Genomic DNA, 16,378 nt, shown 5'->3' with positions numbered 1-16,378 from the left:
CCAAAGTATTCATACACTGTTGTTCTATGTGGTAAATTTGTAATAGTTTGCTGCAGAATAAAATAAGATGTTACTTATCAACCATTTTTTTTATTTGAGCAATACAATTATAGATTGTTCACAGGGACAAACTACCAAAATGTGTTAACTGCATTTAAAAAAAAAACAATAGTGCTGCTGAAACAAACATGAGGGTGTTAAAATATACCAATACATGTAAAGGTACCACACTTAGCAAGCAATCAAATTCTCTCTGAACTAACGGTTAAACAGTTAATTAACCATATTTTATATATAATGTTTATTAACATTATTATTATTTTTTTTTTTTACCAAAGGAAGAACTTCTTGCAGTGAAGCAACGAGTCAGAGTTGTGGTTGTGGAGAATGAGAAACTTCATGAGGAGCTTAAGGCAAAGATAGTGGAAGACACTTTAAAAGAATACACTCTGTTGGATGGCACGGTAATTACATTATATTTACCTGACAGATATTGGCACTGGAGTCACAGGGTTTAGTTAATTCTTTTTTTGTGAAATGTTTAAGGTTAATGGAGAAAACACAGCAGATAACTTCATCTCAACACCAGTAGCAAAGCCAAGACAGTCTACTGTTCAACAAATAGAGGACAACAAGTGGAAAAAAGAGCTGGTAACTATGTGCATCTAATTGAGATGATTAGGATGTTTGATGCTCAGGCTCTAGTCACTTGATCATGATAATTTTGGGTTACTGAAGCTTTGAGACTATTGTAAATCATAATGTGAGTATCCTTGAATCTTTTGGCTGATTAAAAACTGAGAAATTCAGAATTCAGACTTATTTTACATTTTTTTCTTTAATTTCAGGAGCAGCTGAAGTGCCTCTACCAATCCCAGACTGAAACATTAGAAGCCCAGGTTGTTTCACTAAAGTAAGTGTCCTCCAAATGCTGACTTGAAGACTTTATTATAAACAGTACATTTTGTTCACTCAGTCCAAATGAGAGTTCCCAAATCAGAAAACCTGTTGCTCCTGTGCATTATTAGGAAGGACTTGGTGAGCTGTCAAAAAGAGTGTGAGGATGTCAAGGAACGTCTGAGGCATAAGGAAGCAATAGCAGCTGTGGCAGGCACTGGGCAGCGTGTTGGGGGGCTGTGTGTGAAGTGTGCTCAGCATGAAGCTGTCCTGGCAGAAACACACTCCAACGTTCATGTCCAGGCCATTGAAAGACTCACCAAGTGAGTGGATTGTCTCTAATTTAATATGCACTTTCTGACAAATTACACCAAAATGTGTCACAGTGTTCTTTTCTGAGTATATCATGGATATTGTCAGTATTAGAAGAAACACTGATCAACTGCATGATTCTTCCAAAAAAACTTTAAATTCCCTACAAAGTACACTTGTATTTTCACATTTACAGACTGTTCCACATACCTTCTTAGCCACCTGTTATCAGAGAGACACCGATCAGACACAGCAGTGCTACTGGAGCTTTTAAACACCTCAGTGTGACTGTTGAAATTATTCCGCCAACAGTGTCCTGCACTAGTGATGGTTAACACAAACTGTGCAGCAACAGATCAGCTACTGTCTTTGACTTTGCATATACAAGGTGGACCAACAATGTAGGTATGTCTAATGCAGTGACCCCTGAGTGGTCACAGTGGTTAAAAACTCCAGCAGCACCTGGGTGGTTAGTGGAGCAGATAAAATGGACTATGAATGTGGAAATAAAGATGTGGTTTTACTGCTGTGCATGTATATAACATGTTGAATAATAATCATTATATTCATCATTTTTGATTGTTTTGATAGATTGTTTTTGCTGTTACATTTATCAAATGTTAAAAAATGTATATTGTGACGTATAATGTATTATGAAAGTTTCTTCAAGTATCTCGATGTTGTGTTTTTGCTGTATTTACCAAAACAGTTGGAGTTTAATTTAAGCTATTTAAGTAATAAGGAATAATATTAGCCTTTCACTGAATAATTCATCTGTATAATGCTAAATTTTTCAACAACTGTATTCTTCATTATTCAAGTGCTGTCACTTTAATAGTTAATCAAGTATTACTCATTATACATCCCTAATGAGATACATCCCCTTCCTAAATGGAAAGAGTAACATCTACAAGATCTATTGATTTAATGATTGCCTTGAAACTACACTGGAAGGTTCACTACTAGCAGTATGTTACATTGCCTCTATCGCTTCATTGTTTTTGGTTCTTCTTATTGATTATTCAACCTTGCAGTGAGATTGAAGGGATGTGTGAAATTGATTTTAATCACAGGGCAGACCAATTGATCTTTGGATTGCATGTCACAGCGAAGCAGTCAAAATAAATGGGTGCCAAACACGGTCTCTTTCAAACTTTGCTTTAAATATTTATGATAAGAATAAAATTATACACGTAAATTACAATATTTTGTTATTTATCTCAATATGAATTTATAATTATTTTATGATCTATTAATGATGTTTTCTATAGAGAGCGTGATGAGCTGATGACAGCGCTGTGCTCTCTGAGGGCAAATCAGAGTGAGGCTCAGCAAAGGGAGTGGGCTGCCTATCAGCAGGTGAAACAGGCTGTGGAGATGGCAGAGGAGGCCAATTTGGAGAAGACCAAGGTAAGAACACGCAGCTACGTTTCAGCATCTATTGCAGGAGTCACATTTTCAGCAGCAAATGATGTATAGAGTTGAAGTCTGAGCAACCACAAAGCCATACTCCATCTCCACCCTAAAGTCCAACAGAGGAAATAAACATACAAGCTTACATTCAGAAGTTTGACTGTCAGGTTAAAAACGAGTCTATAAAGGCTGTAAAACGTGGAGCAACTGTCTTAAGTGTTGGCTCTATTATAGCATGAGAACTTCACCCACACACCCATGATATTAATGTGTTACACAAATTCTTCCTTTAAAAACAAAAAAAAAAGTTTAACTATAAAAGTTTAACTGTTCAGGGTCAAATTTTCCAAAAGCACTTTAATACAAGGATGACTCTGAATGGTAGAAAAGGTTTTTCACACTGAGCATCATGACAATGTTCTACATGTTTCACATTAATATTTGCTTTCAAGTGACTTTGACTTGAAGTGATTTAGAGCTTGAAAAATGCATTGCAATTAAAGGGTAAGCTGAATCTAAATCTGAGACTGAAACAAGAAATAAGTTTACAGAACTTATTACAGAACTGGTATTACTCTGCATGTACTGCTTAACAGTTTGTTGGATTTTTATTTATACATTTTTTTATGAGATTAAAGGTTGGTTTCTAATAATGGGTTTAAATATCCACTATACTGCCTGTCTTTGTTGTGGATTCTACCAGGCACTAGTGCAGTGTGAGCGTGTGTATGCTGAGCTGACCAGGCAGAGGGAGAGACTGGAGAAGGAACTTGCCTCAGAGCAGGAGAAGATCTCACAGGCCAGGGAGTCAGCACGGTCTGAGAGCAAACGAGAGAAAGAAGAGCTTGCTCAGACGGTCAGTTTTCACCTTATGTCTGTTACTCTAGTAAAATATATTTGAAAGCCCTTCATAGTTAGAGGGATAGATTTTTTTTGCTATCCTATGTAAACATAGACAGCTGCTACTAAGGAGAAGCTTCTGATATTAAGCAACATTTGCAGCCCTCTAGTGGCAGAGAAAAGACAGTGCCATATGAATTTCTCATACTAATTCACATTAATCTTTATTTACAATAAACCACTGTTTCTAATAGATTTCTAATTTCTAATATATTTTTTTAATGACTTGACATTCCCAGTATGAATTTTTTACTGCTTATTGAAATGTAAACATAATACAGTTAAATACTATGCGAATAATCCACAGCAAATTCTAATGAATAATAATTTTTCTGAATTTTTTTGTTTCCCTTTTGCCACCTTGAACTCTTTTGAACTCCAACCCACACACAAACTGTGAAATAAAACAACACAGTCAGTTACTGTGGTCTGCCCAAGTCAGAAAACATGGGATAAAATGAGTTTTTGCTGCACTAGGGATAAATTGGTGCTGTGGTGTTTGACCAAAGGCATGACTAAAGCATGCCATGCCTTTCAGAAAGACTCTAGGGAACTAACTTGGGGGAAAAGGGCATAATATGTTCCCTTTAATTAAAATCTTGAAGTTGCCCTTAATCTTGGAAGGTTAATTAAAAGATGCATCTTACGTTATTTCTTTTAGTCAATTGTTTTGATCCTCTATTGATCATTTAACCTTGCCACAAGGAGGAAGGAATATCTGATATTGACTTTGATCACAGAACTGATAAATGATAATGGAATGCTTTGTAGACTAGTGCTGAGCCATATTGTATTGATGAATACATATATATACAATATTGATAGATAGATAGATAGATAGATAGATAGATAGATAGATACTTTATTGATCCCCAGGGGAAATTAAAGGTCTCAGTAGCTTACAGACTTAGACATCACGTACACGAATCACTAAACAGCAATGGACTAATAGAGTTTAAAAAAAAAAAAAAAAAAAAAAAAAAAAAAAAAAAAAAAAAAAATCAAATACCCAAGAAGCTGACAGTGTGCTTAAGAATAATCAATCAATCAATCAATCGTCAGAGTAATCAAACATAGCCTGGCAAGAATCTGTGATACTGTGAGCAGCTGGGGATGATCTCTTTTGTGCAGCATATGATTTAAAATTTGAAAAGGTGTGGATAATGCAATGGGTATGGAATGTGCAATATAAGTACAGTGCAATAACAGTGCAGTTTCAGAATTAGAAATAAATATATTAAATAAAATAGTGCAAGGCAATTTAGTGCAATGTACCTGTATTAAGTATACACCTACTATTGTAGCTGTCAGATTAAGGTACACATGAGGTAGATGAGTTGGTTGACTTGTCCAGTGGTTGACCTGTCTATTGTCCAGTTAGGTACACATGTGCAATATGGAGGAGGTGGAGGTGGTGGTGGTGTTGGATGGACAGACAGACTATGCAGAGAAGTCCAACTCTCCTCTCCCCTTTAGTGAAGCATTGAACAGCTCAATAGCCCTGGGGACAAATGACTTCCTCAGTCTGTCAGTTGAGCCTGGCAGTGAGCGAAGTCTCCAGCTGATCAAGCTCTTCTGCTTGGTTATGATACTGTGGAGTGGATGGCACTCATTGTCCAAGATGCTAATCAGTTTGTTCAGGGTCCTCTTGTTTGATATGGAAGTGATGCACTCCAGTTCAGCCCCCACCACAGAGCCAGCTTTCTTAACCAGCCTGTCTAGTCGCCCAGCATCCCTCTTCTTTATGCTTCCTCCCCAGCATACCACAGCATAAAAGAGGACACTGGCAACAACAGTCTGGTAAAACATCCTGAGGAGCTTACTGCAGACATTGAAGGACCCCAACCTCCTCAGGAAGTACAGCCTGCTCTGCCCTTTCTTGTAGAGTGCTTCAGTGTTGGCTGACCAGTCCAGTTTATTGTTTAGGTGTAAGCCCAGATACTTATAGGTGTCCACCACCTCCACGTCGACCCCATCAATGGTGACTGGTAGCAGGACAGGCTTTGACCTGCGGAAGTCCACCACCATCTCCTTGGTCTTTGAAGTGTTCAGTTGGAGGTGGTTCAGTTTGCACCATTGCACAAAGACCTCCACCAGGCTCCTGTACTCCTCCTCCTGCTCGTTCCTGATACACCCCACAATTGCAGTATCATCAGAGAACTTCTGCATGTGGCACGACTCAGTGTTGTAGCAGAAGTCAGATGTGTACAGGGTGAACAGGACTGGTGAGAGCACAGTACCTTGTGGAGCTCCTGTGCTGCAGATCATGGTGTCGGAGAGACAGTTCTTCAATCTCACGTACTGTGGCCGCTCTAACAGATAATCTGTAATCCAGGTTACCAGGTGAGCGTCCACACCCATCTGTTGGAGCTTGTCTCCCAGTCTGAGAGGTTGGATGGTGTTGAAAGCGCTTGAGAAGTCAAAGAACATGATTCTCACAGCACTGTTCCCCTTGTCCAGGTGTGAATGTGTCCTGTGTAGGAGATAAGTGATGGCATCCTCCACGCCCACTTTCTCCTGGTATGCAAACTGTAGTGGGTCCAGTGCATGGCGTACCTGGGGTCTCAGTATGCATAAGACCAGTCTCTCCATTGTCTTCATCACATGTGATGTTAGAGCCACAGGCCTGTAGTCGTTAAATTCACTCGGGTGTGGCTTCTTAGGGACAGGGGTGAGACATGATGTCTTCCACAGTGTTGGAACTCGACCAAGACGGAGACTCAGGTTGAAGATGTGCTTCAGTGGCTCACCCAGTTCAGCAGCACAGGCCTTGAGCAGCCTTGGACACAGTCTGTCTGGCCCGGCAGCCTTACCAGGTTGTAGTCTCCTCAGCTGTCCTCTGACCTGATCAGCCGTGACGATGGGGGGAAGGGGGATGGGGGCAGGGGAGGTGATTGCCTCGGGGGGTAGTTGGATGGCTGGAGACTGATGGCTGTTGACTGCAGCCGTTGACACCGTGTGGGGGAGAGGTGTGATAGCATGTGATGGGGGTCGCCTAGAGTGTGAAGGAGGTGTTGGTTGGTTGGGCAAGCACACAAGAGCAGTGTCCGAGTCAGTAAGGGGTGGCTGGCATACCACTGCCATCGGAGCTGGATCCGGATCAGGGCGGTCAAACCTGCAGTAGAACTGGTTCAGCTGATTCGCCATGTCCAGATCCCCCTCCACAGAACTGCTGCTCTTTTTGAGGCCAGTGATGGTCTTCATACCATCCCAAACCTCCCTCATGTTGTTCTCCTGCAGCTTCTGTTCCACCTTCTTTCTGTAGTCCTCCTTAGCCTCTTTCAGCTTAACTTTGAGTTCCCCTTGTACGCGCCTCAGCTCTGCCATGTCTCCCTCTCTAAACGCCTTTTTCTTCCTATTGAGAAGGGCCTTGACATTGCTGGTAATCCAAGGCTTGTTGTTGGGAAAGCAGCGTACAGTTCTCGTGGGAACAACAATGTCCATACAGAAGTTCAGGTAGTCAGTAGTGCAATGTGTGACCTCCTCTAAGTCCTCCCCACTCTGCAACACACTCCAGTCTGTGGATCCGAAGCAGTCTCTCAGAACCTCACCTGCTTCAGGTGTCCATTTCCTGAAGGTGCGTGTGGTGGCTGGTAGCCTCTGTACTTTGGGCTTGTACATTGGCTGTAGATGAATGAGGTTGTGGTCTGACTTCCCCAGCGGGGGGAGTGGCGTGGCACTGTATGCATCCCTCAAATTTGCGTACATGAGGTCTATTGTTCTGTTTTTTCGAGTAGGGCAGTTAACAAACTGGTAGAAATTCGTGAGAGTGGAGTCCAGTGTTATGTGATTGAAGTCGCCCGAGATTGCAAAAAATGCATCAGTGTGTTGAGTTTGCAGCCTAGCGATTATTGAGTGGATGACGTCACACGCTCTGTCCGGAAGAGCACGCGGCGGAACATAAACACACACCACAATGGCGTGCGAGAATTCCCTCGGCATGTAGTACGGTCGAAGACTGACCGCCAGTAACTCCACATCCTCACAGCATACAGTCTCCTTCACTGTAACGTGTCTGGGATTGCACCATCTGTTGTTAATGTACATCACCAGTCCACCTCCCTTCTTTTTGCCAGAAAGTTTACAGTCTCTGTCCAAGCGAGCCACACTGAAGCCGGGCAGCTCAACGTTAACAGTGGGGATTTGGCTAGTTAGCCATGTCTCCGTAAAGCATAGCAGGCTACACTCTCTGTATAACTTTTGGTTTCTTACCAAGGCAGCCAGTTCGTCAGACTTGTTAGCCAGAGAGTTCACGTTTCCCATAACCATCGAAGGAACTGCGGGCTTGTATCTCCACTTCTTCTCCCGCCGCCTCGTCTTCACTTTAATCCCCGCACGGCACCCTCTAAAGCGCCATAGCTCCTCCGGGATGTTTACGTTAACTCTGCCAGCGTTCTTCCGTAGTGCAATCAGCTGATTCCTTGTGTACACAAGTTTGCTGTCGCTGGGTCGTTGTGATCGGTCCATATCCATAGGATATAATAAAACAAAACACTCCTCAAGGTGTGTAACCAAAAAGTTTCAAGATAAAAAAGTAAACAAAGACTTAGAAAAAACAAGCGGAGACGGAGCTACCTCGAGATGCTGCCACTGTCGTCGGCGCCATTTTTTAATTGATGTAAAAATTCAGTTAGAATAGTTCAACTGCCAATGAGCTCTAACCTAAGCAGATAAACTAATCTGATGCAGCAACTATTCTGTATTTGTTTTGTTATTTACTTTGAAGATTTAAGGTTACTTCCTGTATAATTGTTTATATTTGCTGTTTTCTGTGTGATAGATTTCTATGCTACATTATTTATTTAATACAAAATAAGAATTTTGGTAACTTAGTGTTGTTTACAAAATAAGCAAATATTTACATGTTTGAACCGATTACATTTGTGGTAAAATAAAATTTTTAATAAATAAAACCCTTTAATAATATTTATGTATATTACATATATTTCAGTTAATATTAATATAACATTTATTTTGTTGCAATGTTTTTTAAATGAATAAACGTATTTTATAGTGTTTTGTCATATCAAAATACCGTGAAATATTGTGATACTATTTTAGGGCCATATCACCCAACCCTGCTGTAGACATAAGTCATTCTTCTTGTCAGAAACAGACATTATAAAAACATCTCTTACCTGTTCAGCAAGATTAAACACAGAAGTAGAATAAGGTGTATTTAAGCTCAATTTAATCTTCAGACTTTCACCACAAATTCACCATAGAATAATTGAATATACCCTGGAAAAATTAGCCAAGTCACTGGAAATCACTGCTCTACTATTCGTGTTTGTTGTCTGCCTGGTCTAGGTGACTTCTTTGACCCGGAGAGTGGCTGAGCTAGAGGGACTTCTGGACAGAGGAGAAAGAGAAAGGAACTCCCTCAACACTCAGCTGGATGATGCCTTTAAGAAGCTCACTGCACAGGAAGCTGAGAGCAGCAAGGTTATCTGTCTAATGCATATTTTACTTAATGATATTTTTATAGTAAGCTTAGTTTACCTTAGTTAATCTCTGAAGAGAGCAGTGATGTCTTTTATCTGAATGATAGACTCCTCTGCAGACTGTGCTGTCTGTCTGATACTAGCATGTACTCAAGATGGAGAAACTTTAAATGAATGTTTTTGCTGCTGACTGTCTTGCTGAAGTGTTGAGTGCAGTCCTACCCAATTCAGTCGGTTGTGGTAGTGAATGATACTGTCAACAAGCTGGAATAAAAAAAAATTAATATTAAATATAAATAAATTTAATATAAATGTTAAAATATACAAGCAACAACATGTGAAGGCAAGTGCTACCTCTTCTGTTTTTACCTAAAACTCAAGAGAGAAAAGCACACAATTTTGGAATGCTTAAATGCCCTTGTTGCTAACACACTGGCACAGGACCCCGTAATTGGAAAATGGTAAAGTAATTGGAAAATATGTCCAAAACTCACCTAATGCAAGTGCCCTTTGGAATAATGATATTTTGGAGGCTTGGAGTTTCAGAACATTCATAAATCCCTTTAAGGTTATTTGGCCAAATGTTTGGGCTCTATTGTGTTAGCCATTGTTTGCTTGTGCATTATCATATAATATTTTAGTTTTATAATATTGAAATGCAAAGATGAGCACGTTAACATAAGGCAAATATTTGGGCACTTAATATGTTCTTCATTGAAAGTAGTTTAGACTTGAGACATCTTAAATTATTGAACTGAATTGTTCCACTCCTTGTTGTGTTGAAGGCATGACTAACAGCGATTTGCACAGGATTTCCGTGGACACTAGATGGCAGTAGAGCTGTACAGATAACAAAGCTTCATTTCTGGACTTGTCACGCAGGAGTGTGTAAAGCTGATGAGAGAATCCGCTTAATCATTTCATACTTGAACTTGATGTGTAGAAGTGCATGTTGGAAAACTGACAAGCTTGATGCAAAGTGAGAGATGATGCATGTGAGTGTGTGTACTGAGGTTTGTAGGCCTGTATGTTTGCTAGGCTTGTGGGGAACTACGCTATCAGCTGAGCCAGGCCCAGCTTAAGAGAGAAGAGACAGAGAGGGAGCTAAGGGACACCAGCTCCAAACTGGGCCGGCAGCTCGAGCTGGCAGCACAGGTGAGAGAGGCCACATGGGTTCTGCATGACTTGTTATCTAATGTGAATGACGCAGTGCAGATTAGAATGTGAGAATGTGGTCTGTGTCAAGATACACATATATAATAAGCATCAATAACCATGTAGGCCATGTCTGTTAGACAATGTAGTCATTACATAATCACGTGATTGGTATTACTGAGAGAACTTTGTGTTCAGTGATATACTTAAGGTAGATGATATATACAAGATTAAAATCCTAATCTATCCATCATAATCTATGAAATTGGAGTAGCTCTTTCATGAGGAAATACTGTAGGTACCTCCGTTTTTTAAGGGAAGTACCTGTCCTCCACAAAGAACAATGCTCTGTTAATGTTAATATGCAGTTGATGCTAAAAATATAATATAAAATGGCCTTAACATTTTTAATATTATGATTTTGTTTCCAACATATTAAACTAATTAGGTGTTTGAAATTTACACTAGATTTTACAGAAAAAATAATATTTAAATTTGTTCCCAGTACATCATATATATTAATTTCCAGCTGGATCAACAAAAACAACTAAGCATGTCATTTGACTATGGGTTTTTAAACTTTTTCAGAGAAGTATGTACATTTATGGAATTGGCCAAGACAAAATATGAAGTAACTACTGCAAAAAACAAATGTAAATAACATATAACACTTTCTCCAGTGTGTTTGTTTATTAGTTTTGATTGCTAATAACTCTCTCTCTCTCTCTCCGGGTTCAGGAAGTACAGAAGCTGGGTGTGGAATTGAGCGGCAGCAGGCAGCGTTTGGAGGAGGCCCAGAGGGCGGAGGGCCGAGCCCGGGCGGAGGCAGCCGGCCTGGCCGAGGGGCTGAGCCGCGCCCAGCGCCAACTGCACCTCACCAGGTAACCCCTTTAATCCTATTACATGCCACAACACCGCGCCCGTCCGCTGGCCCCTGGTCACTGCCAGCAGCCTGGCGGGATGTCCCAGGCACTTTATTAAAACTCTGCCAGTCACCGGCTGCCACCGCCACAGTCCTCCATGCACCAGGGGGACAGGGCTGGAATGAAGGGGGCACACACACCATCTCACTCTACAACTTCACCACCCTGAATCCACTTCTGCTCTCCTAGTTCAGCAGCCACACTGTGGTCTTTTGTAGTGTTTTTTTTTTTCAGCCGTGCGCAGCAAATTATTTAATATGAGAGAAATGTTTTTCGTGCCATTCCTGAATCCGCCTCAGATTTCGACAAAATCCCTGTAATTCTATGAGGAGTTGGAAGGATTTGTGCAAAGTGTGCAAGAGAACAGTGGTGTTTGAAGAAGCATTGGTTATTAGTAGCCTGCCGTCTGATATTCAATAGAGGAAGCTTGTGCAGTACATATCAATGTCTAAATTGATCTGACAAACTTCCTCATTTAAGATTCAAATTTTACACACACACACACACACACATTTTCACACTCTGGTGATTGCATCAAACACAGCATCTATTTACACTTTTACTCATTTAGGCTGCAAAAGAGTTCTCATAGCTTAAAGCAGTGGCTTCTATCTTTGTGTCTCACTAATAAACAGTGTTTCTTTTTTGTTTTTGTTTTTTTAATAAAGATACCAACATATTGTAAGGTCGTAAGTATTTCTGACATCTTGCCACTCTTATTTTGGGCTCATTCCTGATGAAGCTAAAACTATGACATCTTCTGTGAAAAGTATGCAGATACTTTTAGATGAAGTCTGTATACTTTGTATTAGAATATTTAAAGGTTCTTCTTATGTTAGTTTTCCATTTTTAGCATTCGGAAAGTTTTTAAAGGTGCAAAAGTTATAGCCTAATATATTTAATCATGGCTTTGAAAACAGTTATTAGTTGAATATATCATAAACTCATACCAGGCATTGACATTAACTTGCTTTCAGAGACCATTTTTCAGTGTGGCTATTATGGGGATAAGTATTCAGGTTGTTTATGAAGACCAACAAATATTCAAATCCTTTAAAACATTCTATATTTGGTGAATTAATGCTCACTATCATTTTATTGCTAAATACCTTTTGTATGAAATATATGTGCATGGAATTGTAATTGCCCTTGACTGACCATTGGTGACCTTTGCTGTCTACCACAATGATTCAGTATTTCTCACTTGGGTAAAGATCTGTGTTTCATTAAAAGGAACCGGAACCTTTTAGAAAATTGCCACAAAGCATTGGACATTGCTGTAAGTATTTAGTTGTAATCAGACAAATAAATATTAGTCACGTCAGTTAAGCCCCTTCCACACAGTAGTACAGGAACCCAGAAATGTTCTGTTTACCTGGAGGAGCTCTATGTATTAACATAAACACCCATAACATTTGTCGTGGACTTTATCCTCCTAGCCCCTCTGGGTAATGTCAGAGTGGACTCTGTGAATAGTGTGAATAGAACCGCTAATGTTCTGGAGAACCTTGCTGTTTTTCCTGCACATGCTTTTCATGTGTCACCCCATGCCTAAAGCATGCGCACTACAAGCTGTGCACAACATGTGTCAAAGGACTACTTCGGGAAATCTCCATGCCTGAGTTCATATGTGAAAATGGCTATACTAATGGTGGATGATCAGGAAGACAAACTGCTGATTCACTGTTTAACAAACTGATTTCAACTCAAAGTTATTGGATGGACTTTTGTCACTACAGAGTAGTTCCATTATTTTACAGCATTAGCCCCGTTTTCGAGTATCCCACTCTATTGATCAGTGTTTTTGTCTGGAGCTTCTGTTAGACATTTATTTGCAGCTGGGGTTACTAATAGTATAGGAATTCTTCTAAATCTATTAATGATCAGAAGGAGTGTGCAAAAATATTTACACAATATACTGGATGTATCTTGTCAGCTAATATAGTTTACAGTAGGTGTAACATATTCTGAGACACACATTCTGCTAGGGTAGTGCTGCTTCAAAACAAATTCATTCTGCTTTTGAAATTTTATTCTCTCAGTCATGATGGGTCACTTTTTAATGTTGAAACGAATAACCTCATATAGCTCTGATGGACTTGGCTCATCAGAAAGCAGCATCAGTCTGCTGTTAGTCATGCTGAAGTCATAATGTGGGCAGATGAGTATGCTTGTGGACAGGCTGTGTGAGACTCTAGCTGGCAGGTATCTCCTCATTCCTTTCTCTACTTTCGGCAGAGGTAGCAGAGGCTAGAGAGCTGTATCTGACACCTAACCCTAGTTTTACAAGTTGATTTCCAACAGCACACACATTATTTAAACTTTTTTTTTCCACCTAATAATCCTACCTCTCACATCTTGCAGCTTTACCGCTGACATTCAGACACTTATTTGGGTAACTCCTCTTTAACCCTTAAAATCTGCTCTCAGAGTGGTTGGGTTACATGCATGACATTTCCAAGTTGGGCATAGTAGAACGTATCAGTATGATTGCTTTTTGATTTGTTTTCTAACAATGTGTGAATGGCAAAGCACATATTACTGAGTGGGCGTGTTTACCAGCAGATCCTAACATCCAACAACTAAATTTCAAAAGCGTTTATAGAAGAGAAGTGCAGCAAAGTGGGACAAGTTACCGAAAAACGCCCTGAATTTCTAAATAAATGTTGGAGGAGTAGGTCTCAGCAAACCTTTGGCCATATAGCTTGTATTTGTCTTTCCTTGACCTGGCATTTCCACAGGCAACACCTGTCTTAAGATGACTCATAATGGGGCGTTCTCTCTGTGAGTGTTCCATTCTGCAGTGGTAATGCAAGGCGATGTGGCAGCCTCACTGGGTTTGGATGGCACGCTGGGTCCTGTCCCTGTGGAGGGAACATGCTTCTTGCAGCATCTGAGACAGAGCTGCACAGCTGCAGAGGAGGGACAGCATCTGTTCACTAGAGAGAGGAGGCAGAGTATTACAGAGCAGTCATATATTGTTTATGAGGCATTATGAAGAACCATGCTGTTCAGGAATTGGGGAATAATTCAGGCTATTTGTTTACATTTGGTAAAGTTGCCATGTACTTGAAGACTACATGCTTCATCTAGACTTGGCATCGTTTTCGTGTCCTGACGGATAAGCACGTATGCTGCATTGTAAATGTTGTATCAGTCATCAGGATGGAGCTTTTTATTCAGTGGAAAAGTCCATTGTAGTACAGATGTGTAGCACTGTGTGTGTGTGTGTGTGTGTGTGTGTGTGTGTGTGTGTATAATTATAATAATTATAATAATTGATGATGGAACAGATAAAGCAAAGGAAAGTTACAACCACTTTTAAACATTCTTATTAACATTAGTTATTTTGTTCACACTTAATTCAGTGTTCTCAAATTATTTGACAAGTAGTGTATATGCATCAGTCTTGTGATGGACTGCCACCCTGTCCAGGGTGTGTTGCCGCCTTGTGCCCAATGATTCTGGGTAGGCTCCAGATCAACCATGACCCTCAACAGGATAATGTGCTCACGGAAAAGTAATGAATGAATGACTGAATATACATCAGTTTTACAGACCGTGTTTGGCATTTTCTCATAGATCAGTGATTCAGGTTATTAGTATAACATGTGTAATGTGCAAAACAGACTGAACTCATTTGAAACGAAACATTCTATTCTCTGGCAGAGATTTAGAGAAGTGAGAAACTGTCAACAAGTAAGTGGACAAATCACTGAATTTCAAAGATATGCAGTGAATTGCTTAATATGCCATTGATTGGTGTGAGTAGCTCTACAGTGTGAATTACTGATGAGTGCTGAATTGAAGTTTGTGTAACCAGCAGGTAGGTGGTGCATGAGCTTTGTGTGAGTGTGTTGAAGTAGTGTGTCTTTTAAAAGCTCTTTACTCACTTTTGCTCAGGCGACAAAATGTCCTGCTGAAGATCACAGAGGTTAAGCCGATGACCGGCCTGGCTGTTGGCAGCGTGGAGCTTTTTAACTGCCTGAACTGTGTGTATGTGTGTGTGTGTGAGGCAGGTTTTCTGAGCCAGCCACAGTGCACAGATGCAGTAGACATCTGTCCATTCTCTCGCTCTTCCTTGGGGCTAAGCTGTGCCTTTCCCAGCTTTTGCTTGCCTTGTACCAACTCCACATGCATACACGCACTCTCACTCTCTCTCTCATACACACACACACACACATCAGCCGTAGCCCTTGTGAGCTTCTGTACATTGGCCGCCCTGCTGGTAGCCCCAGGAGCAGCGGTGGCTTTGTGGCGACGACGGCCTCTCTGTTTGTCATCCAGCGGAAGTGACCGGTGGGCGGGCGTGCGAGCCGGGCCTCTGAAGCTGCCCTTTGATTCTCCTCTCTCTTCATTCTCATCTCACAGCCTGAATGATCACAGCTCCCTCAAATGGATGCACATGAAGCAGTTGCCTTTTGTTTGTTTTCTCTTTCTCTCACTCTCTCTCTCGCTCTCTCTTTTTTTTTGGGCCCACTACCCAGCCCCCCCCACCCAGCGCATGTTTGGGGAGACCGGCAGGGCCGGCGGCTCCAGCATCGGATCATCAGCCAGCTGTGCGGTGGGCAGCCCAGGATCCGTCCTAATCCCCCCGCTCTGTTCCCCGCCTTCTGACGGCTTTCAGCCCAGACTTTATTCCATTTGTTTGTTTGTTTTTTGTTTGCTCGTGCATTTTTGCTCCCCACCCCCACCACCACCCCTTATTACTTACACACACTCCCTGCTCTACCAACATTCTGCACACCCCATAGGGCATAAAGCAAAAATAAATAAATTAAACCGCAAAACAGTGCACGACAGAAAGCTGTGTACTTTTGCTGCAGCTCAAGCCATCTGATTCCCCACCTCGACAAATTCCCCGTGCTGCTGCGGCGCTGTGTTTGCTGGAGTTTGCCAAGGTTTGGACAGGGACAGAGGCCATGCGTGCCTCCCTCCCACACCGTCCACACAAACTGTAGCATCCATTTTAAAGACCAAACGGCCAAGAAACCAACACTGGCAGCCAGGTCCAGTGTTCTGATCCAACGATAACAGCGTCACGGTCTGAAAAGAAGAACCTTCAGGGGTAAACACGCATATCAAACTAGGAAATATTAATGACCACTATCAGAACTAGAGCAAACCTGTTCCTCTCTGCACAGCAAAGCAATATACTGCACCCCAAGTGCTGACTGGAGCTTGAAACATACCAGTCAGCCAGACACTCTGGAAAGTGAAATTACAGGAACTAAAAGGTTGTTTTTCACAAGCAATAAGAGGTTTGTGAGGACAATCTGTTTTATCAGTCTCTGGCTCACCTACCCTGCATGGAAGGACATAACAGTAGAAAAA

The 16,378-nt window shown here is 41.1% G+C and overlaps 1 protein-coding gene across 3 annotated transcripts in view; it reads left to right on the top strand.

The window, feature by feature from the left end:
• The window catches only part of sdccag8 (SHH signaling and ciliogenesis regulator sdccag8), a 67,069-nt gene that overhangs the window by 3,435 nt on the left and 47,256 nt on the right, over positions 1-16,378 (top strand). For all 3 annotated transcript variants that reach the window (XR_010804062.1, XM_066678997.1, XM_066678998.1), the window contains exons 5-13: positions 339-464; positions 547-651; positions 849-913; positions 1,029-1,220; positions 2,481-2,619; positions 3,326-3,478; positions 8,833-8,967; positions 10,005-10,121; positions 10,860-11,002. Coding sequence is in view for 2 of the 3 variants with exons in the window: in XM_066678997.1 (XP_066535094.1) it covers positions 339-464; positions 547-651; positions 849-913; positions 1,029-1,220; positions 2,481-2,619; positions 3,326-3,478; positions 8,833-8,967; positions 10,005-10,121; positions 10,860-11,002 (1,175 nt within the window). In the remaining variant the exon portion in view is untranslated. The remainder of the gene's footprint in view (positions 1-338; positions 465-546; positions 652-848; positions 914-1,028; positions 1,221-2,480; positions 2,620-3,325; positions 3,479-8,832; positions 8,968-10,004; positions 10,122-10,859; positions 11,003-16,378) is intronic.

This window comes from Hoplias malabaricus, chromosome 8 (genome assembly GCF_029633855.1).
Source record: "Hoplias malabaricus isolate fHopMal1 chromosome 8, fHopMal1.hap1, whole genome shotgun sequence".
Lineage (NCBI taxonomy): Eukaryota > Metazoa > Chordata > Actinopteri > Characiformes > Erythrinidae > Hoplias > Hoplias malabaricus.
The sequence above is the reverse complement of the archived record's forward strand: the minus strand, read 5'-3'. Positions and strand labels throughout refer to the sequence as shown.